Consider the following 24,364-nt stretch of genomic DNA (forward strand, 5'->3'; position numbering starts at 1 on the left):
ATTTATCTTAATAGTAAAATTAAGAGATCCAGTAGATAATGTATTATTAATTAAGGATTAATTAAAGCTAGTGTCTTAATTGTTTGTGTGCCATCAATCAATCAAAATTATAACCATTTTAAGTATGAAAATTCCTTTTTAAATGTCATAAAAAGGGGCCGAAACATCTCGCGGAAAAGGGCTGAAACGTCTAGGGGCCAATTTTTGCACAGGGCTGGCACGTCCTGTTTGCTCTGACATGGTTTTAAAGTTGTTTAATTTATATAGAGATAAAACTGAAAAAAACTTGTCACCATTATTTGAAAACGCGCATTACCGTTACCTGAACCAATTTTTGCATGAATTTTTGTAGCAACCAGTATCTTTGTTGACTGTCCTGTATTTGGTGCAGTCAAAATCTGGTTCCATCCAGTGAAATTTGTACATGTGCCAGTTTGATTTAAGTTCAATTGTCATAAAATTTGTGATTGTCCGCTTAATTTTTTGTACAAATCAGAATACCCAATACATTAATTATTATGTGAATCATTCAGTTATAGGACAATGCACTAATTAGCATGCCATGTAGTCCTAATGAGTATGATAAATCAAGGAACATAATGATAAATGAAAACACATTATGAAAGTTATGCATGCATGCATGACAAATAAAAAAAGTTTCTCTTTCGTAAGAAAATATGAAATGACATTCATTTTGTATAATAGCAAAAGTTGTAAATAAACATTACCAATAACGTCCTTTAATTCATAATCTTCTCGTTTGTTCGACCATGGTACTTCACTCATGGTGAATTTGTGTTTGAGGAAGTTCACGACTGAACAACCTTGACCCTGAGACGGTGTCTATGTAAATTACGCGAAACAGGTAAAACGCCATTAAATGTTGGCTTTCTTACACCGCTAAATAATTCCGATCTGCTTCACAATGGTCATAATTAATGATTTGTTTCGCTACTTTGAGCAATGCCAATAAAATCACTGTGATATTGGTTTTATAAACTGCAAAAATAATATGCCAATTTCAATTTTCAAAACCTGGAAAACAGAAATAACGTTATATTCTGGTCCAAGATAAAACTTGAATCGAAAAAAAAAATATCAATCAGGCCTGCATATTTGAAAAGAGTGAGACTAAATAAAAGGATTGGAGCACCACACTAAATAACCGGGTATTCCGGTATATAATACCGGGTCAAAGGCGCTTGAATCGTAAAAATGCCAAAATCTTGCTTTTTTTACGCAAAACGGAATGAAACTTTAATAGGTCTAGTTCATCTTTTCACACTGATTTATGTATGATAATGCATGAAAAATGTTAAAATCAGCGACAAAACGATATTTATCTATTTTGTGATCATGATTTCTGCAAGCGTCTAGAGGTACTGCTCCAATCCTGTATTGAGCTAAATCCTATTTTTATTTGAAACACATATTTGATTGCTAATTGCCGTAATGTTTGAATAATACCACAACCGTAAGAATTACTATTCGAAGCGTGTCCACGGGGCAAGACTGTCCCTACATTCACCTGTTCTGTACATAATTCTGTATAATCACTGACAGATCTAACAAAGCAGACGAAGTTAAAGACAGAAAATGACTTTTTTTCTTATTTATTAGTATAGGGGATTCTATCGATATTCAATATATTTGCGTTCAAATACACAGGTGCGCAAGTAAACATAGTTAAATAATATTTTATTGTATAAATATACACACAAATCGGGTTTACGAAAATTTTTGTTAATTATCGAAACCTGACACAACAAAAATATAAAATTTTTTCTCAATTATACAAACATAACGATGAAATGTACATAAAAAGGGGGTTTAATTGTCCCAAAAGTTCAAAAACAACATTTTTCGGGGGCCCCTTCCTTTGGGGTTTAAACTAAAATTTAAAAAAATTTAAAAAAAAAAGTCTTAAAATGTTTGTTGTTTTTCTTTACTTGAACAAGAGTAGCTCTGCTAATGTCCAATGAATTTGCGTCAAAATACACTTGCACTTAGGTTTACATATTGACAACTTCACCCTGGATGAACAAGTTTTGTCACGTGACCACAAATGCAAACGCCGGTTTTCCATTTCAGCAATTACGGACCCGATTTCAGGTAATTATTTGAAGATATCTTTTTTTCTACTGCATCCACAAAATTAATATGAAATTAGGCAAAGCCTATGAACGGGGAAGTCGTTAAAAATTTCTTTCATTTTTTCCGTTTTAAAGGTGTCATTCGGTATTACATGCACCGCTTCCGTTTTCACTCGGAATACTCGACGATTATCATTTATCCGAAAAGTTGAGATTTGTTCCGTTATCGGAATACCCCGGCTATTATCATTGAGTTACATTGTAAATGGCGGCGCCCGACTAGAACTGACACCGAAAATTTCATCGATAGGTATAGAATTCTATATATTTTTTAATTGTTTTTTATTTGATTTTCTTTTAAATATACACGTGTAGTCTATAGCCGGGCAAGCGAAAGCCCGGACCCGCTTCGCGGGCCCGGTCTTTGATTCCCCTGTATGACCTAGACCTTAGGACGCGGCGTTAATTGAGCTTTTATTTTATGTATGTAGTAATTGCGAGGCTTCTGTGATTTTTTAGAACACTTCGAAACAAATGTTCTTTTTGGTAGGCAAACGCCGATAGGTTTTACCTTTTCTTATCTTTTTTGTTCACTGGAAACCTGTGTTGAGGAAAAATAATAAAAGATATATGTTTTTTTTACAAGTAATTTTCGTACCTAACTTATTCATAATTTCATTAGCAAGGTTATATTCGAGATAAACCCATATTTTCCACTTGTTGTCGATTTTGCAAACGTTCGTTTGATTATGTAAAATGGGCAAGACGTCGGTGTCATTTGAAAAATATATGCAAGCACCCGTTGATATCTTTTTGAAACGCTGAACTATATTTGTCTCATGTCCAGAGTTCCTCATCATATTAAAAACATTTCATTGCAAAACTGATTCTAATAACATTCTGGCCACTACGCCCCATGGTTTCCAGATTTATTGAATCTGTCGGAAGCTCAACCGTTAATTATGTCTTCTATGGTTACAAACGTGTTAACAACAACCAAAAATCTCAGATATGTCATCCAAATCCAGGTGTTCTGAAATTGACTGCATGGTTGCCTATCGACAGACAGCTTTTAGAGAAAAAAGTTTTTTCAAAACTTCTTACATAAACCCAGCCTGGAGAACTGGTACTTTCAGAAAGATTACTCCAGTAAATTAAGACAATTTATGATATGGTGTCGTCAAAAGAATATAGATTCATTCACAGCATCCTTAAATACTTGGGTGCTGAACTTTTTATCAGATTTGTACAATAAAGGTTTACAGTAGGTTACCACTGCTAATTATCTGCAGTTTTTTACCTCCAGTAGATAGCACACCTATTGGTCAACATCCGTTTGTTATCAGATAATTAAAAGTATTCAATTTTAAGAACTCCTGTAACAAAGTTGTTGCCTGAATGGGGATTTGCCTAAAGTTCTTAGTTCACTAACAAACATTTTCCTTTTGAACCTTTGAGAAAAAAACATCAATTGAATTTTTAACATATAAAGTTGTTTTTCTTACAGCTATCACGACATTCAGGGGAGCCAGCCACCTTCAAGCGTTAACATTAAAGGAGGAGCTATTTCTGTGAAGGCAGATGGGGAAACTTTTTAGCAGACAAGGTTTGGCTAAACAGCATAGACCGCTGGTCATTCATCAGCAAAAATTTTTGTAAACCAGCTTTTTAAGAACCATCCAAGAAGAGCAAGTTGCTATCTATCTTAAAAGAACTAAAATCCTTCAGACGTAAAGATTAAACAAGTTTATTTCTGACAATAAAATGTACCTCATTTCTAAAGCTTCTTCACAAACTTTGGCTTCAATATATTCTTAAAACTATTTAAGAGGCTTATGAAGATAAACATAAAAACCGAAACAGCACATTCTACAAGAGCTTTAGGTCCAAATTCTCAAACGGCTGCAGATTGGGGTCAAAAGAAAAATACCTTCGTTTAAAATTTTATTTGAAACAAGTAACTCCAAGTGATCTCACTGTGTATTCAACTGTTCGCTGTATAGTTCAACCTAAGAAGATGGAATTTTTTTCTACATTTTTAAAATCAAAGTTTATTCCCGACGGATTGTGTGTGGAATTGATTTTTGAGAAGATTATATGGTTTTATGTATACATGTATATATGAGATATACAGAAGTTTATAAAAGTTTGTTATTCAAGAAGAAGAATGTTTTAAAATAAAAAAAGGAGAAAAGAGAGAAGTCTTTTGTTCAGAGAATTGTAATATTTGCAACTTGACTTAAATAACCACCGGTTTATAAGAATCTTACACCGGCTGCCGGTACGGACCGGAATATCTGTCGAGTTTCCGCTTAATAGTTACCTGAGAGCTAGATATTCCCGTCTGTACCCACAGCCGGTGTTTGATTCTTTTTCTTGCATATTACATGTCAAATATTTTCGGAACAGAAATTATGAAAACTGATGTATATATCGCACTTTTTTCTTATTTTAGCGAATAAACATACAACTACATTCATAAAGGAAAAATGACGCCATCATAAGAACGCGATTCGTTCATTAAAGGCGCGTGTCAATGACGTCATTTAAAGCACGCGACTTGTCTTACATGGGGGTGTAAGACAGAGATTTCCAGCACCGGTGTAAACGGTAGATTATAAGAATCTTACACCGGCTGTCGGTACAGACCGGAATATCTAGCTCGAGAGTAACTGTTTACAGCGGTGACGAGGCTCTGCTGCCGAGTTCCCGCTAAACAGTTAACCGAGAGCTAGATATTCCCGTCTGTACCGACAGCCGGTGTTTGATTCTTTTTCTTTGCATATTACATGTCAATTATTTTTCGGAACAGAAATTATGAAAAAACTGATATTATCATTACGCACTTTATTCTTATATAGCGCATGAACATACAACTTCATTCATAACGGAAAAATGACGTCATCCTAAGAACGCGATTCATTCATAAAAGGCGCGCGTCAATGACGTCATTTAAAGCACGCGTCTTGTCTTACATGGGGGGTGTAAGACAGAAGTTTTCTAGCACCAGTGTAAACGGTAGATAATCCTGTCTGAGAATGCAAGAATATAAGAATCTTACAACCGGCTGCCGGTACAGACTGGAATATCTAGCTCGAGAGTAACTGTTTACAGCGGTAAACGAGGCTCTGTCGAGTTTCTGCTAAACAGTTACCAGAGAGCTAGATATTCCCGTCCTGTACTGACAGCCGGTGTTTGATTCTTTTTCTTGCATGTTACATGTCAATTATTTTCGGAACAGAAAATTATGAAAACTGATATTCTCATTTACGCACTTTTTTCCTAATAGTAGCGTATGAAACATACAAACTTCATTCATAACGGAAAAATGACGTCATTTAAAGAACGCGATTCATTCATAAAAGGCGCGCATCAATGACGTAATTTAAAAGCACGCGACTTTTCTTACATGGGGATGTAAGACAGAGTTTCTAGCACCGGTGTAAACGGTAGATAATCCTGTCTGAGATGCAAGAAAATCCTGTCTGAGATGCAAGAAATATTATATATCAATATGTGTTCATATCCGGCCGGCGTTGCATATTTTTACATGTTCAAAACGACGTTTTGCAAATTAGACAATACTGGGAATGACATGGGATTACGTCAAATATAACTTTGCTAATGGAATTATAAATGAGTTAGGGACGGGAATGGCATGTAAAAAGACATATCCTCTATTATTTTACCTCAACATGTATTTCCAGTGAAAAAAAATGATAGGAAAAAGTAAAATTATCGGCGTTTGCTTTGCGAAAAAAACATTTGTGTCGAAGTGTTCTAAAAAACTACTAAAGTCTAGTAATGACTACTCACATAACATAAAAGCTTAATTTACGCCGGGTCCTAAGCTCTATGTCTTATTTTTGTGCTTGCAGCGGAAAAAAAGATATCTGCAAATATTTGCTGAAATGTTAAATCGGCGTTTGCATTTGTGGTCACGTGACAAAACTTGTTCATCCAGGGTGAACTTTTCTTAGGAAATTCCATGGATCTTGCATTACATTTTTGGAGTTACACGAACTAAAAACATTAATCACGGTTTTTAAATCAAGCCGTCAAAATACACTTGCACTATTGACAACTTTTCTTTTGAACGAGTTGAATAAAATTTATATTATGCGAGCCTCTTGCGAGCATAATATTATTTTATTCAACGAGTTGAATAAATTCAGTAATGAACTTACACGAATTTAATATTCTACTTATCACATACCAAAAATGAAGACCGTTTAAAGTGAAAAAGAGTCATTTTTCATTGACGCGCCTATACTGGCATGCGAGCAGTTCCCGTACAAAAATCATAGTTACTTAAACATTATTTTTTATTACGCTCACTCACCAAAATTTGAATGTTACACATCAATATTCGGCTCGTCACACAAATCGTGGAAATTCCATTATGTTCTAAACATAGAATAACCCTTACTTATGAGGCCTCATATGGGGTACAGAAATTATCAATTATTTTGTATGAAGAGAAGTAGTTCCCGTACATAAAATCTAATCCATTATAATTATACAATTTTATTATATCGGACCTATTTTTCATTTACAATTGTTCAACAGACCATTATCTAAGAGAAAAATAGATGTAATTCAGGAAATAGAGCGTAGACTAAACGCGGGTATCTATTACCCGGTACCGTTACCCCAACGCATTCACAAGCAATAGCATGCTTGTATGCATGATATTTTACGCATCAAAGCCATAAAAATATTATATATAGTAATATTGGTCAACATTCTGATAATTAAACAAGTTTTCATCACATTGCCTACTTATTTGTAAACAGGTGGTATTAGTGGAAAACCCTTTAACAAGCCTCACGTGTAAGTATTTTTGCGCATGCGCGCAAGGACGGAATCCCCCAGAGAAAACAAGGTCACGTTTTGACGACGCACAGGTGAAAGTGATTTAAAATGAGACTTTATATACGTACTGCTGAACTGACACTTAGATTTTGTCTCGTTTATGTATCTGCTTGATTTGAAATGAATTTTTAAAGAATGCAAGTAAAAATCAAGCGTTTAAATGAAAAATACGGGTACTGCTTCTGTACGGGAACTGCTCGCATGCCAGTACAGTATAACGCTTACATTTACACTATGTTTGTATAACGCAAATGACGTCACGTCAAAATATATGCACGGCCATGCTATACCATTTATACGGAGTCGCAAATTCGGCACGGGTATGTGATAAAAAGCGATTTTTAAGTCACCTTCAAGTATATATTTAACAAAAAACTTGGAAAACTTACCCAAATACAGTTTTCTTTAAAACGTCTTATTAGTCGTTGAGAAAAAGCGTCAATAAAAAGATGTCCAACTGGCGTAAGATTATATATCAGTCCTTTCGTATTTAAATGGTCACATTTAAATCACACCGTATTACCGACACAAGTAATAACATATTATTAATGTAAAAAGACAAAACCAATACATTTCCAGAAAATAATTTACAAAAGCGGTATGATTCAATACTTTCATCAATTAAGGTACCGATAAAAGCATCGTATCTGTAGTATTTTCAGAACTAATTTACAAGGTGTTTTTTTTTCTATAGTTCCTTTATTTCTACATTATTTTTTCGCAGAAGACTATGACAATGTGAAGAATTTCATAGATGACAGGTTGCAGAGCCATGAGCAGAGTTATTCTTGCTAGGAAACGTAGACTTGTGTACATAATTATAGAAATGCAGAATAACGGGAATAATTATTTGAATAAGGTGAAAAATGTCCTATTCGAACTACTTAGATACTCTTATCTCTTTTTGTGTCAATCATACTTAATTGTATCGCAGATTTTTGTCAGATAAACCAGTTTACTCAAATAAGGTCAAATTGTCACTAATCAGTTTTCACAACACGTTGTCTCCTTCCGGAAACGAGAAGGTACTCTCTTTTTAAACTATCGATATGATGTTCCTGTTTTGTTTTTAGCAATTTTAGTGATTTCATTTATAGATTTTCAGTCAATCAGCAGTAAGACATTATTTAAATCCACCACATTTAGTTGAATTATCAGTTTCAATACCGCATACATTAAGAACAAAAGAACAATTTTCATTTCGATACAAATAGAATTGGTGATGTTTTTGTTTTTATTGTTGTTTTTTTTTTCTTCTCTAGAATGATTGGTTTTGTATTACCACTGCTCTTCGTGCTCTTCTGGTCTTGTAAGGCAGCAACATATGATGGAAAACTTCGCAACGCTTCAGACGGAACTATGGAGGCGTACATGATACCTCATTTTAAATCAAGCCACGCCTCCTTCATTGAACCGTCTCCTAATGGTGATTTGGTCATGGCATGGTTTAGCGGTAGTGCTGAAGGGGAAAGTGATGTAAGTCAATATCCAATCAAATCTAGAAATTACTGAAAATGAGCTACACATCAACCATGATGTTCAAATTGCATGCTTTTGAAAAAGAAAGATAAAACACCAAAAGTGTATACAGAATTATCTAAAATTGCTCCAACAATTTGTTTTTGGAGTTATAATAACCCCTATTCAGATCTTGGTTACTGCATGATACGTAATATTCAAATTAAGATAAGCTTTCAATTTAAACTTTACTAATTCGAGGGATAACACGTTATACAAGGGAGTAATAACATGTTACAAAAACATAACTTGATTAGAATGTTTTAATGGTTTTTATACAATCAAAGATATCAATCATTTTTTTATACAATCAAAGATATCAATCATTATATACATGTACATGTATTTCTATCTGAAGGTTGCGATTGTTGTAAGCCGCTTGCCAAATGGGACCGACCAGTGGACCAGTCCAATTGTTGTTTCACAAAGGAAGGGATACTCTAATCAAAATCCAGTTTTGTTCTTTGACAACCAAACAAATATTTTGTACCTCTTCCATACCCAGCAAGATGCAAAGAAAGTCGGTGATACTGGACTAAATGGAGAAGGTTATACATGCATTTCCGTCTTTAAGCTGTACAATTCCGAAGATATCGTCGGTTTAGGTTTTTTTTTGTACCTACCAACTAATTTCTTAGAGAGAGTGGTCGTCAGAACCGTTTGTGGAACATTTGTTTAATTATTCGTGAATTTCAGCTTCTAAGTTTAGGGCATTGGCTGATGCAGCCTATATTGGATATTGGTTCTTCTCAGTAACAGCTGACTTGAACCAGACAAAGTACGGCACGAAATACTAGGGCGATGCTCTGTACACATGGTAACGTGGTACTCGTGTATTATAAGGTTTTGAATTCAATCTTCAATTAATACTTTTGATATATTGTACATCGTTCACCGGAGGGCATGGGCATAACATTAATGTATATTGTGTTCTTCATTCTCGTTTTCATAAGATTCGGCAACCATCTGGGAGCTACAATCTACAAATAATGGCATGAATTGGACATCTCCTAAAATCATGTTTGCAAAAGCAGGGTCATTTGACCGGAACCGTATAGTTATATCCCTGAAAAACACCTGGCTGTACCCTATATATTATGCTGGTGGATCCCGGAAAGACACGTCATACATAAAAGTAGGTCATTAAATTTCTGATAGAACTATACATGTATGTCTTATTATAATAGCATTTTTTACTCACAGAAAGTCACATTTTTGTGTTTCTCATTAAAAATAACACTATATATCATTATAACGTTTTACATGTATATCAAATTGTTATGATCAATCAATCAATCAATTTAATTAAGTATTAGTGTACATAGCATCTGTAAGATCATTAAATAATTTGTCTTCTCCTTCATTTTTATTCTCCAGTTTAATTCAGCTTTTTAAAAGAAAATTGTTCTCGTATTATATCCCATTGCTCTTTGGTAAAGTTATAACTTCAAAGACGTCATTTCAGGAAAGTGTCTCGCATAAACCATTCGACACGTGGTTAGAACATTCTTTCACCGACTCTGACCATCTTGTACAGCCTACCGTCGTGCGTCCAGTGAAAAGTATATTTATGTCAGCCTTTTATTACATAAAATCAAATTACAACAAAATAATACATTAATTGCAGGCTCAATTTGATTAAGTCTGTTCTTATACGGTAGTGATAATGAGCAAGCTACCGCCCATGCCCCTTAGCACCGGCTGAAGTAGAATTCAACATTTTAGTGTAAAATTTTGAATTTAGAAATATCGTAGATGCACTCATTTTGCAGTTGATGCGACAGATTCATCCCGTTTCATGTAAATTTGCCAATAATTAAAATGAATGGTGCAGACCCGTTTTTATCGAACTTTTATTGGGTGGCGGTTGGAAGCTACCGTCCATGCCTTATAGCTATAGCGCTGGCTTAAGTAGAATCCACTATGATACAATAAAAATAAGCAGATTGGCTTAGACATGATATAGCATACACTTTGTAGCCTATCAGTTTTCAATTACTTTCACTTAAGTAACATAAGGGTTCCAAATAACAAATATAATAATAATAATGTAACATTTTATAAATTAAATATCAATTTACAAAATGTTTAACTATTTTACACACGTTTATAGGTGTGAGCGTCTAAAAACCAAAGATCTTTAATAAATGTTTTTAAACATCTCAATTCAAACAGATTCAACAAGGCTTGTATCGTTTTTCCGTGACAGACGTGCCGAGCATATTTATCGTGCAGTCAGTCTGACAGACGGGGTCACGTGGACAAAACCGTCTAAAACAACATTACCGAACAATAACAGCGGGATAGAGGCAACCACTCTACAGTCAGGCCACATTGCTATTGTTTACAACCCTACAAATAAAGAGAGGTACAGAATGTATATACTTTATAAAATAATATACACCATTTCATTAACTCTTCAACATTTCTTTAATTTCAGTTGATCTTTTATCCTATAAATCTTTTCAGGTTTTCATAAAACAGTACTATAACACAATGTTTATATGTAAAATTAAATTTACATGTGCAAGTAAACAAAACTTCTGGAAAAGGGAAGCTCTATTGAGAATCAAAGGGCTGCAAGCTCTGTGGTATTTTCTGATCTTTGCAATCTAAATCATACTGACTATCTGTATGTATTTTCCTATATAGGTTTATTTTTATATACTATAATTCATCTTACGCAGCGACTGCGTTAAGATTTTTTTCTATAACAGTTTGAGATTGATACATATGGAATTTTGCATGACTAGAGTTGCATCAAAAATCATTTTTTTATGACAGCCACACTTTATCCTTGCATATCGTGGCTACTTCCTTAAAAAAGACACTTTAAAAAAAAGTTGCCTCGACTAGGATTTGAACCTTAAGCCTCTCACACCCTAAACAAGCGCGATACGAGCGCGATACTCCTGCACCACGGTGAAGTAATACGTAATATGTAGCCTGAATAAAAACAAATACATTGTAATTCTAAATTGAGAATTTCCATTTCGTGTTTGTAATCCTTATCAATTTCGAGGTATTTCGTTCACGATAAACCTGTTTAACACTGATAAAAATAATTTAGCGAAAATCTTCTCGCCAAAACAGTCCGACATGTATATATTCCACTACTCGGCAGTCAGATTTATTTGTATACTACGCCCTGGAGTATTCAGTAATCGACATAGCTAAAAACAGGCCTCGACACTAACTTTTTTATCAGGTGGTAAGCCGGACCACTAGATTTGAAATTAAGGTGGTCCTTCCAGAAGTCAAGTGGTCAATTATTATTATTATATCAGTTTACTGTAAGTTTAGAAAAAAGTATGCTTAAAATTGATGACAAAGATGTATTTTTAACCTTTAAAGAAAACAGACATTTTAGATATATATTTTTATCTGAGAGCAAGTTAGTAGGTATTCTGTCGTGAAGTTATTTGTTGTTTTTTTTCATAGCTCATTCAAAAATACACAACAGGGCTCTTATTTGTGTTAACTTATATATTGAAGTGATTTCTGTCTCAACTCAAGTTAGGGAATAGTGAAACCATTTGTGTCTGGGTTTTTTTCTTACTGTTATTCAAATATACATTGCTGATACGTGGTACGTCTTATAATCATGATAATTACATGTATCTTTTATAGATTAACATTTTAATAAAAACTAATAAATTATCTTAAAACAAGGAAATATCTAAAGGATAAAAAATAAAAACAACTTTATATATAACTATAGTTTAGCTTATTTTTCTCACAGATTTATTATGAATACAGAATTTTTACCGCCCCGTTGCTTGTTGGTTGATTTATTTTTTACATTGAGTATTTTTAACCTTTTATTAAAAATTTAAAAAAGGTAATTTTAACTCTGGAAGAAACGGATCTCTTAGCGTTAAAAAGTTAAAATAAAGATAACTAGCAAATAACTTGATGTATTTCTCAAGTTCCTTTAGTTTGCTGCCATTATTCATGTATATGAAATTGAAAGTTCATACGGTATCCCATACAATATCATAATTACCATCGTCGGATACCCACGTGTGATTAACATGTAACATAACATAAATGTTAAAGGTTCCACCGTGGTAATCCGACGATGCATCACTACTAGCATCATTTGAATGCAATTTGTACCTAGCTTAATATCACAAATTCTAAACTCTTTTAACTTGCATAGACACAATTTTAGCGACTTAAAATGAAAGTTATTGATGATTTAAGACCTTCTTTAACTTATCAGATTGATCTATTAATGAACCATATACATGTTCATAGGACAAGTGGTTTTAAACAAAATATATATAACATGTTTTTGACCAAATCGCCATTCTCCCAAATGAGCCTTGCACAAACCAGAAAATTCAAGTGGTCCGACGGACCAGTGCATTTTAAAATTAGGTGGTCCTTGCCAAAATCAGGTGGTCTCGGACCAACGGACCACCGCTAATGTCGAGGCCTGAAAAATAGCATTTTCATTGATTAAAATGATATTCATCCGTGAAATTTGTGATTGTAACCTCATATTTCTATTGACTAATCTGAACTTTCAATGCACTGTAATTCGTTAAATGCCTACATTAAAAATTATTCTGTCTTTTAAATTGCTGGTTTTTAAGCAGTTTTGAGTAAGAACTACTTTGCGTTGTTAGGTCTGTTAGGAAAAGGTGTTAGACCGTGAGTGTTAGCTATGTATTTACTGATCTTGCGATCAGAAAATACAACAATAAAAATAGATATCTCCATCTCAGCACCGGCCGAAGTGTAACTGACATCAAAATATGAAAAGCTGTACCATTAAATGTACATTATGTTTACAAAACGTTGTTTACTTATATATTACTTGTATAGGAATCCGATCGTGATATCAGTCTCAATGGATGAAGGACTAACCTGGGCACACACGAGACCCCTAGATCACGAAACCGGCTTTAATGGTATAGAGCTCAGTTATCCCACTGTATTTCAAGATTCACAAGGGAGAATTCACATCTCATATACATATAACAGGGAAACAATTAAACACAAAATTCTTCCGAACGAAGCTTGGATTTCTCAAAGACATGATTAAAATCATTAAACGATGTCATATGTGTCTGTTAGATTTCATTCAAATAGAAGATTAAACATGTTAATATATCTCCGTCGTCCTTTTTATCAACACCCTCAGATAAAACCTGTTTCTCGATGTTGCGAAAACTTGTGAGTCAATACTTTTTCCAAACATTTTATAACTTTATGTATGTCTGTATTTTAACTGTCATTAAATGCCATCCCATGTACATATTAATTTTGGGCAATAAAATGTGTTTTAATCTTGAAGCACCCCAACCAATCAACCATACGCGAACACATACATTGTCTAGGTGTGGCTGACTTAAATGTCCATTAGATATGCTTTCAATACTTCAAAATTATTGTACATTTTTTTAACTTATTGCATACATCACTTTTAAAAATATTAACTTATTTACTTTCATTTGTTTTGTTTTTCTTGTTTGTATAATACATCGTCTGTTAAGAACATACATGAAAAGCAACAACAAAAACAGAAGAAGAAAAATCGGCGACTGTCTGTCCACAGGGAACGAATTGTTCAATGTCACATATGTTACCCTAGCACCGACTCATTCTATATTCAATCCTCGCTGCACACTGAAATGAATGATATAAAATGATAAAAGTTACAACATTTAGAAACATATAGGTAAAGTATAAGGAAACATTTTGCAGCTGCCTCTAACACTTGACAACTTTAGTAAAAATGCTTATTTATCATATTTTGGCAAATACATGCTCTAGTTGTAGTCCAAATAAATAAAAATGATAAAAATATAAAAAAAAAAGATTATAACATCAACAACAATCGTATTCATGGTATTTATCTAGCATTTATGAGAGTATTGTAATATTTTTCTTCTTTCTCTTATTATTAACTTTGCTGTGCATAGTCTCAATTCGATTTTTTCTGATAAATATCTATTAACATAGATATTTATCGGTTTTATATTTCATTTTTATTGGTACTAATTGTCTCTTATTTTGTATCGGTTCAAACTAAATTTTTGAACTGATTATGATATTATGAATAATTGATTGTACTTAATTGACTGGTAATTTAATGCTTAGCTTCGGGGAGTGCTGGGATGGGAATCCATCGGAAACAAGTCCTTTTGTTTTAGATATCTGAAGCTGAAATGTGGTCGCTGTTTTTATGCAAAAGAGCGGCGAAGCTTCTGGATTAGATAACCTTCCAAGGTGGATGCAAATGTACATTGTTTTGGTGATTTTGTGAATTTACATTAATGTTTAACGCTATTTTGACAACCAATGAAATTGTTGCAGAAAGTGTACAACTTCAACAAGAGGCATTTGGTCAACCAAAATGGTTCCTTTCTTTCGCATTTCAGTATTGTGGAATATTGACACAAAACATTTTTACAAAAGTTTTGTAAATACCGTTTATAGACACGAAAGATCGGACATAAAACAGCGCTTACGTGAAATGATAGACCACTTGAAAATATTGTCGCTACAAAGCACTTAATCCTAATTGCTGTAGGTGTCTGGATATGGACCGTGTCTATCTTTTCGGTCATCGTAAGTGGATTGTTTCAACATAGCACGATTGCCTTACTTGATAAATTTATTATGAGAATGATTTAAAGTCTCAAAGGAACTAGCATTAATATGGGTACATTAATTTAATTATTGTCGAGGGTTAAATACTTAGTTAATTGCATGTTATGAAGTGTAGAGATATTATTCGTTTGAGAGGTTTGGTAGTTTCGTAATTATTTACATTTCAGTGATTGAAGACATATAAAGTTTCCGATAACTCTATAAAGAGCAAAAAATATGTACTGGAATGTGAGTAGTTCCCGAACAAAAATCGTAGTTACTTAAAATCTATATTTCAATACGCTCACTCCACGCCTGGTAAACGATAGAGTTACCTCTTTTGGAGGTATACAGTAAATCGCTTTATCGTTACTTTCGAGCTAGTGCATGCCGCTAAATCAGGTGTCAACAAAGGTATAGGGTTGTTATTTTTTATATATTTGAAAACTGCACCAAATATCGAAAATCGAAGAATGCTATACCATATAGATTTGAATGAAGTTTCCAAAGAATGTAAAGTTGATGAATTTGAGTTTGAAGTAAGTTGTAGCGGCGTTTACCAGTTAGCGAATTTAGCGTTGCAATGGACCGATTCATCATGAAACTGATTATTTTTCACACACTTTTCATCTAAACAGCGATCCAGATTAAAAGCGAATACGTTTCCACTAGATATAAGGTCTAGAAGTCAAATAAAATTTAAGTGAGAACAAAACATCAACTCTGTCATGAAGGAGGTACATGCCGCCAAGGAGATAGCTCTATGGTTTCAAAGGGGACCAAAATGATATGGGCAAAGAATGTAAAAAGTCTTGGGTGTAAAAGATCTTTTGGATGTTGGTACAAATATCCAAGCACACGCTGCACCCGATATTATTGCATCTTTCTGAATTTCAATGTAACTGATTCAAATCTTTAATCTATTGATTGTAAAACTGTATACTCAGCATGACCGTAACTATGTAGGTAAAATTACGAAAGTACAAACTTCATGGCGAGACGATTAACCATGTGTAACATTGTTATTGTTGTTTCTGAGTTAAATAATTACCATTTTTTATTATGACCCCCTTCGAAGAAGAGGGGGTATATTGTTTTGCTAATGTCTAATGTTACTATTTTCACAATGTCTTCATATTTTACATATTGATCGGTCATACCTAATAGATGACCCCAATTAATTTTGGGGTCACCAGGTCAAAGGTCAAGGTCACAGGGTCTTTGAATGTTATTATTATTTCAGCTCATCTTGAAAGATAATTATCACAAAGTCTTCATATTTCAAATAGTGATTGGTCATAACAAATGATCTGTATTGTAAGGGTTCACTAGATCACAGGTCAAGGTCACATGTGCCTTAAATGTCAGAATTGTTTCCGCTTATTATCTTTAAACTATTTATCACAAAGTCTTCATATTTCACATACTGATTGGTTATAACTAGAAAGTGGCCCCTATTGATTTTGTGGTCTCTAGGTCAAAGGGCACAGGGTTCTTAATTGTTAGTATGGGTTCTGCTCATTAAAAGCTATTTATCACAAAGTCTTCATATTTCTAATATTGATTGTTCATAACTTTTAGATGACTGCTATTGATTTTGGGTCACTAGTTCAAAGGTCTATGTCACAGGGGCCATAAATGTCTCATTATCTTAAAAACTATTTATCACAAAGTCTTCATTATTTTTCTTTTTTCCATAACTGAACACTGCCATGTACCCATTTATGGCAAGTTTCTATAAAAAGATACCAATAATGTGAGTCAATGGCTATAAAGGGGGGGGGGCATATGTGTCGTTCGACATTTCTTGTTAATTTTATACAGACGTGAAAATTCAAGAATACAAAGTTATAATTTTATTTACATGTTTATTGTAAACAAAAATATTTTTAAAAAAAGCAGAAAGGTAATGAAGTCTTGTTTTGGCAGTTAAAAGACTTCAAACGGCTTTGTAAGGCCTATTTACTTCAGCTGCTGTAGAAATTTAGATATAACTTGTAACAACAAAGATATTGTGGCAATCTTTATTTAAATATACGTATATCGACCGCATCTTCTCGGCCCTTTCCGTCAAACTTCGGATAAGGACCTATGATTACACAGACCGGGTATTACCTACCATGTAAACAAAAGTAAGTAAATGTTGGGAGTTTTTGACTTTAAAAGTCAACATAAATTAAATACAATAATAGATTTAAAAGCAAACAGTCCATTATTTATATACAGGTACTTATTACTTGGTTGTAGCAACCGAAAGTACAAAATATACATTATCGGTATTTAGTCCGAATTTATTATAAATATTCGATTGCAATATATTCCAGATAGCATACTAACCTTACTTCATAAATTTTATGACTAGAATTAAATTCACAGGGGAATGATTTTAGAAACTGGTATTGACTTGGAGATCATTAATTTAATCACTGCCATATATCAGTCACTTAGATAATTGTATTAGATAGTGTTGACAGAATATTTGTCTGACTTAGAATTGTGGCATTTGCATAGTTATTTCCATTTCTGTATATATAGACAGATAGATTTCCTAGCATTGTACAAACTATTAACGAAGAGAACTATTGAATAAATTTCGTTTCAACACCTTAATACGAATACAACTGAAAATGAGTGTGTTTCTTATGATACTCTTGATTGTGAAACTGTCGAATTCATTAGACCAACAGATATGGACAACTGCCGAACAATCGCAGGAAACAATAACTCGCAGTTTGTTTGATGATGACACTACCAGTTACACCCCGGAAAACTATAAAGATTATGGCGAAAATAAGGAACCTGGAGAATATGGATATAGTTATTATGGAGAATATGGTTATAATTATTACTACGGGTACCCTTACACAGACACGAATAACGAAAAACTGTCGTTTGATGTTATTGACAGTTACCTCGACATGAATGAAACCCAAGAGTTCCTCTTAAGTTTCCAGAACACTTTACAGCGTGAAACCATAAGGAAACAATTAAGATATTGTCCGTATGTAAGTTTATGTAGCTTTTCTTTCGGTCTTGTCAACCAGCAATACAAACAGTCTTGTTGCGCACCTTGCAGCTGTGATATTACTACTTGCTTGAGGTACCAGACGTGTTGTCCAGATATTCTTGATTCTACGATGTTTCATTTGAATTCAACAAATGGACATGTAAATTACACGGCAAACGACGACATGAGCCAAGATAAACCTGTTAGTTGTACATTGCTCCACGCAAAGAGGAATATTTTATTTCATCAGATTAGTATGTACCTATACGTAAATTGTCCTCCTAAAGCAATCTCCAGCTTAGTATATATGTGTACTCGCCAGTACACTAAAGAAACTGCATTTGTAGAAGATATGATACCCGTAACAACTCCCGGTAACCTGATCGCCTACCGAAATAAATACTGTGCATTCTGTAATGGAGTATCCGGTGATAATATCACATTTTGGAATCTTTATCTTTCGTGCAATAACATCAGCAAGACAGAAATATCAACATTTACAAACCCTGAAAAGCTACTTATAAACTTCATTATGTCTTCTAAAAAATGTGACCTCGGTTTTTTACCAAACAACACAGACAATCTAATCAATGATTGTGAAAGTGCAATAAATGTGTGTAATGAAACAGGCTTGTGGACACATTATGAAGCTGAATTAGAATTAAGCTGTTCTCTTTATACATCAAATATTAAAGCATATTCGATGGTATTCAAGAACGTATTTTGTCTTCTGTGTAATGGTTTCGAGGCAAAGCTACCAGCGAAAATATGTGGTGACAAAACACCTGGATTTGGTTCAAGCTTTTCGTTTACCGGTCTCATCAAAAGAGTATCACCAACTGGTCAATCCAAGGAGGGGCATGTTACAGCAACGTGTAACGAGTCATCAATACTGGATACAACAACAGTAAGTTGGTATATTATTTCCTGTACATGTTTGCAACTAAACGTTTAAAATACAACGATAATAAAATATAAAGGGGCGGTATTCTTTTGGTAAGGGTACCTGCCTTTCAACCCTGGGGTCGAGAGTTGGAGCCCTTCTTGTGTTTAACGTATAACTACCGCGAATGTTCCAAGTACAGGAAGTGTATATGCAAAGATATTTTTGTCAAATTCATTCAATCTTTGGAGAAATGTGTCTTAACTAAATTATAATGAATGTGAAAATGGAATCCACAGGCTTAGTCATTGACTATTGCAAGTGATTCAAATCAGCAGATAAGTGTTACGCATATTCTTCGGACAATGACAGATGTTCTTTAAGTATATGTCAAACTTTCATGAAAACTGAAACATTTCCTGAACTTATACTGTCCGCAATATGTAATCAGTAATGTTCGCGTTTATGTCGTCTTCAGTGTTTTTGTTGAATGTTACATTAGGCGATGCTAGGGGTCTGTATGGTATATTGCATTTACCGCTAGCGTTCATTAAAGGTATAAACTATTGTTCGCTTTTCATGATATGTAGAAGTGAGCACAATAACGATTTAATTCAAATAGTTAGCTTACTCCTAATTAGACTTTTTCAGGAAGTAGAACATTTCATCATAAAAGTATTATTTTGACTAAGTGTGTGCAGAAATATGAAATTAATGTGTAACATGTTTATTTTCATAATATCAAACATACGTGTACTTTTAAAAAAGAGTCATTTTGTTTTCATAAAAATACGTGTACAATTCCGAGCAATTCAGCCAATTATATTATTGAATTGTTATTTTACCCTTCATTTTTTTTTCATTTTATACGTTTTATATTTCAGGGAAAATGTCTGCCATTTTTCTGCAATGAGCTATACAGCCTCCAACATGGAAAATGTGTAGAGATGTTCGATTCCGTTATAGGCGTCACTTACAATTTATATCTCCGAATTGTCCCTCTTTCAGCTGTTACTGTTTCTGAAGCTTATTCAATGACTGAAGACATTCTCGACAATATGAGCACGGATGTTTTTGGCAAGTCTATTCCTAAATCTATAACAACTACTGCATGTGGTGTTCATGTTCTATATAGAGCAAACGTTTCTTTCAAAGCTGATAACATTTCTGCGATTACTGGGGAGAGTGATTTACTGAGTATAGATGCACGTTTCAAATTGACGGTAGGTCAGAATGATCCGTACGAGACTGCAAACATTCTGAATTCTATTGACATGTATAATATTTCTTCTAGACACGGTTCGAGAAAGATTCTTTTCAAAATTATTGTACAAGATGATAGTTTAAATTTTGCATACGATATCGTAAGCATGTTGTCAGAGTTAAGCTTTGGACAATCCTTTACACCATTACATTTCCTTATTCGTCATGCTGCAAGGGGCATTGATGGATTTGCTATAATTCCTTATATACGATACAGTACAAACTTCTGTACAAACTCTAGAGAGTTAAATGCCGCGGCAATTCGTAAATGTACCATGGTGAAACTTGCAATCAAAGGAACATCTACCAGACAAGAAAATAATACAAACATATTTATGTATAAAAACTTTCCTTTCCTTCAAACAGAGTTTAATTTTGATAGTAATACAACAATCAGAGTCTGCGTCGAGGCTTTTCTTCGTTTTCTAAAACAAAATCGTAATGGACTGGCCAATATAGATTCAGCAGACGACACTTTGGAACTTTTATCTATTTTATGCATCTCTATTTCTATCGCCTGTCTCTCTATTACACTGTTCACGTTTATGTTGTTTCCAACGTTACGAACATTTCCGGGTATGAATACTGTCTCTCTTTCTTTGTTTTTATTGTTGGCCCAGTCATTATATCTTATAGGAAGCTTTGGTGGAATCGAAATTGAGACGGTCTGGTGTAAAGTACTGGGTATGTTAATTCATTTCTTTTGGCTAACAGCTATGTTTTGGATGAACATTTGCACGTTTCACATGTTTCAAGTACTGACTCATACACGAGCCAGATCTGCTAAGAGGTGGAACACATTCGTCGTGTATCACATATATGCGTTTGCATTATCAAGTGCTTGTGTTGGTGTCAACGTCGGAGTTTCGTGGTATTTTACCGAAAGCATTGGCTACGGACAAAACATATGTTACATTTCAACAGAATTAATGAAAACGTACACATTTGGTCTCCCTGTCTTACTGGTTGTTCTTGCAAATGTAGCCATGTTTTCTGCTGTTATAATATCAGTTAAACGAAAGTCATCTATTCATCAAACATCTTCAGTCGAGCGCAATGACTTTCTGATCTTCATTAAATTGTCCTCACTGACTGGCTTCACCTGGCTATTTGGATTCATATTTTACTGGACAGAATTATCGGTCTTTTCCTACATCTTTACTCTTCTTAACAGCTCCCAAGGTGTATTCCTGATGCTTTCATTTGTTATCAATAGAAGAATTTTTGATTTATATAAAATCAGTTTTCACAATTTCGGAAAGCCACATCTTAGTGTATCAGGAACTAAAACATATAAGGTTAGAACTCATGGAGATGACAGTAGATCATCTGCAGACAATTGCAATCTTACACGGCAGAATAGACCGACCGGAAGCTCTGGTACCAGTCAGACATCCTCTCTATAATCAACAATGTTGGTACAAGCAGAAAAAAATGGTATGAAGGAGATATCAGAAGATAAACATCTATTAGTATTCTTTGAAATAGTGGAATTTCTTCAACGGATCAATTATTGTTTGTCAAAAATAAAAGTTCAGATAGTATACACTTTAAAACTTGAATGATGAGATTGCTAAATCCAGATGGCAAAAAAGTCTAGGAAAGGGTGATCGCCTGGAAGCAGTGAAACAAGCTGTTTAAGTTTTTGCATACTTGTTTAGAACTGTATGAACTATATCTACATAATTATTATTGAAGATATAGCAACGTCATAAATATATATTACAAATCTGACCGGTTTTCTGAACACACTCTTTCTATTGTATCAAAATTGAGAAAAACTTGTTTAAAAAGAAATAACTTTTTTTAAAACATGCTTTTCTTTGCTTTTTGCTTGATAATATTTCAAACATATGGTTCATTTTTACCACTTCCATTAGTTGAAATAAAGAAATACCGGAAGCATTAAAAACAGCAAAATTACATGAAAATTGCAGACTCGGTTTGATTGGGTCTGTAAAAGAGGGATAATGAATAAGTGCAACATCAATCATGTCCCCTAGCGCCGGGTTGAGCGGTACTCAATTCTCAACACTTAAAAGTGCTGGACTCAATGATCTTGAAGGACCAGAAAAATATATGTTTGTTAAATACATGTTTGTTGTTTTTGTTGTTCTACCGACATAACTGACACAAAATTTTAACTAAAATCGCCAATTTTCATTTTCGAACAAAATGGTATTTTTTTGTATTTTTGTTAAGGATATAATAAAGTTTAATACTGCTAAATTTAAAATGACTTTTGAAAGTTTTAAAGCATTGACAATTATATATCTAATACCTTAAAAAACAGGACAAGATTGAAAATGTAGCAGACTCGGTTTGATTGGGTATGTTCATGAACGGGAATGGTAAATGCGAGGCAAGGCCCATCGCACCGAATTATGCAGAACACTCCAACATAGAAGTGAATAGAAGTTTTAATCAATCAAATACTATTGAAGCCAATTTCTGATAAAGATGATATTTGAATTAGATTTCAGGTTTACAAACTTGCTGATGATCACTTGTTTTTCTGAAAAGTATGTGGTGTTTGAACCTGAAAGCCAATGGAGACCACTTCCAACATTCCATGTACCTACTGTTGTAATGACGTCATAACCGTTCAACACGAACTTATTTAGAAATATGGATATAACATTACAAGCAGCATATGCCTCGAGATTCATGCTATTTTTTTCATGAAAGTTTGAATATGTACTTGAAAGTAAAATATTGTGAAGTGAATAAAGAAAGTAATTTACACATTGCAAACGGCATGTATAATCCACGTAAATTACCAAAAACAGGTCATATCATTTTTTTAAAAAATCAAAACAACAGCGCTTACTGCGTTAAGCATGCCATTGAAATCTGGTGATATATACTGCAAAATCGTTCATTATACAAAAATAGCTATTGCATCTTGAATCGTTTTTCTTTTCTTACGTTAAAATCTTGTAATAATTTGGCTCTTCTGGAGGCATGCACCTTTAATACCATATTGTTTATAGCAAATATTTTACATTCGTTTGTTAAAGAGATTGTAAAGTTACTTAATTGTTGTATGTTCTGTTTAATATGCTAATTGATGTATTCTCGTTGTAAACGTCTTCAGTTATGAATGTTAAATGTATATTATTTATGTGATATTTATTTAGATGCCTCACTGTATATTTTCGTTAATGTTTTGCTTCGTTAATAAAGAATAAGAAAATATAATGGGTTAAATTTCAATTAAACTCGTCATGAATTTAATAATACAGTATGCTCATTAAATATTATCAAAATCTAAATAGTTATGCATTTTAGTTACGGTAATGGCACAAGGGCATTTTGATGAAAGAAATATAACCATTTTGAGCCATTTAAATTAAAAGTAAGTTAATTAGTCAGCAATTTTAATGGCGATTTTTTTTTTCAACTATGACACTTTATGTGAATTTAAGATATGCACTTAAGTTTTCTTTGGAAATAATGATGCCTTAGATTTGTTTTTAACGAAATAAAAAATTCCAATTACTTCAAATCAATTTTTATTGAATTATTAGCCCTTTTTCAAGAAAACTTTTAAGAGCCAAATATTGAAGTGCTTTGTTAAAAAAAAGATATCAAAATTGGCATTAATGTGTAATGATGTGGGTATAGTGAATTCTAAACGCCACCATAATCCGCATGTTTCAATATGGACAGTTTGTGTTTACAGGCATATCTTAGTATAGAACAGGAACTCCGCTGATGCCCGATGGCAAATTTACATGCATCTCGACAAAAATGTACCTTAATTAATTGTTGTAAATGGCTCAAATAATTACTATTCTATCAAATGAAAAAAAAGCAACACAATACATTCTATTTTTCTAGGAAACAAATTAACATATAAGTAACAGAATGAACATTATGACTTGATTACATTTGGATAAAGAACAGAATAAAATCAACGTCGTTATCAGTTGATTGAAGTAAAAATCAAACTTGACCTTTGTGTTTATATTACATACTAATTAATGCAAAATATAAACATAGTCAGTGTTAAAATGTATTCCTTTTAAAGTTATTTTGTGGAAAAAATAATTTCACAGGAAATTTGGCTGGGTCAGGTTTCTGTCGACTTACACTTGCGGTGACTTCGAGATTACATAT

At 33.5% G+C, this 24,364-nt stretch overlaps 3 protein-coding genes across 4 annotated transcripts in view; 2 read left to right on the top strand and 1 right to left on the bottom strand.

The window, feature by feature from the left end:
* Positions 1-866, bottom strand: part of LOC132738078 (serine/threonine-protein kinase OSR1-like) — a 35,212-nt gene extending 34,346 nt beyond the window's left edge. For both annotated transcript variants that reach the window (XM_060725505.1, XM_060725503.1), the window contains exon 1: positions 729-866. In XM_060725505.1, the coding sequence (XP_060581488.1) occupies positions 729-786 (58 nt within the window). In that variant the 5' untranslated portion in view covers positions 787-866. The remainder of the gene's footprint in view (positions 1-728) is intronic.
* Positions 867-7,869: 7,003 nt separating this feature from the next.
* LOC132738072 (uncharacterized) lies at positions 7,870-13,601 on the top strand. The gene is made up of 7 exons (XM_060725498.1): positions 7,870-7,993; positions 8,231-8,444; positions 8,845-9,034; positions 9,440-9,621; positions 9,952-10,048; positions 10,662-10,854; positions 13,320-13,601. Exons 2-7 carry the CDS (start codon positions 8,232-8,234, stop codon positions 13,537-13,539), a joined length of 1,095 nt encoding a protein of 364 aa, XP_060581481.1. The 5' UTR covers positions 7,870-7,993; position 8,231; the 3' UTR covers positions 13,540-13,601.
* A 6,268-nt stretch (positions 13,602-19,869) lies between these two features.
* Positions 19,870-22,315, top strand: LOC132738073 (adhesion G protein-coupled receptor L4-like). Its single transcript, XM_060725499.1, has one exon. The coding sequence runs from the start codon at positions 19,927-19,929 to the stop codon at positions 21,646-21,648; it is 1,722 nt and encodes a 573-aa protein (XP_060581482.1). The 5' UTR covers positions 19,870-19,926; the 3' UTR covers positions 21,649-22,315.
* Positions 22,316-24,364: the final 2,049 nt, after the last annotated feature.

Source organism: Ruditapes philippinarum, unplaced genomic scaffold (genome assembly GCF_026571515.1).
Source record: "Ruditapes philippinarum isolate M1 unplaced genomic scaffold, ASM2657151v2 ctg1914_1_1_1_1, whole genome shotgun sequence".
Classification (NCBI taxonomy): domain Eukaryota; kingdom Metazoa; phylum Mollusca; class Bivalvia; order Venerida; family Veneridae; genus Ruditapes; species Ruditapes philippinarum.

Bases quoted from the DNA above. Each gene is read 5' to 3' on its own strand.
- LOC132738072 (XM_060725498.1), top strand. From the start codon at position 8,232: ATGATTGGTTTTGTATTACCACTGCTCTTCGTGCTCTTCTGGTCTTGT. The intron at 9,622-9,951 runs GTAGGTCATTAA...ACGTCATTTCAG, and splicing joins AAGACACGTCATACATAAAA to GAAAGTGTCTCGCATAAACC. The intron at 10,049-10,661 runs GTATATTTATGT...CAATTCAAACAG, and splicing joins CGTCGTGCGTCCAGTGAAAA to ATTCAACAAGGCTTGTATCG.
- LOC132738073 (XM_060725499.1), top strand. From the start codon at position 19,927: ATGTTCGATTCCGTTATAGGCGTCACTTACAATTTATATCTCCGAATT.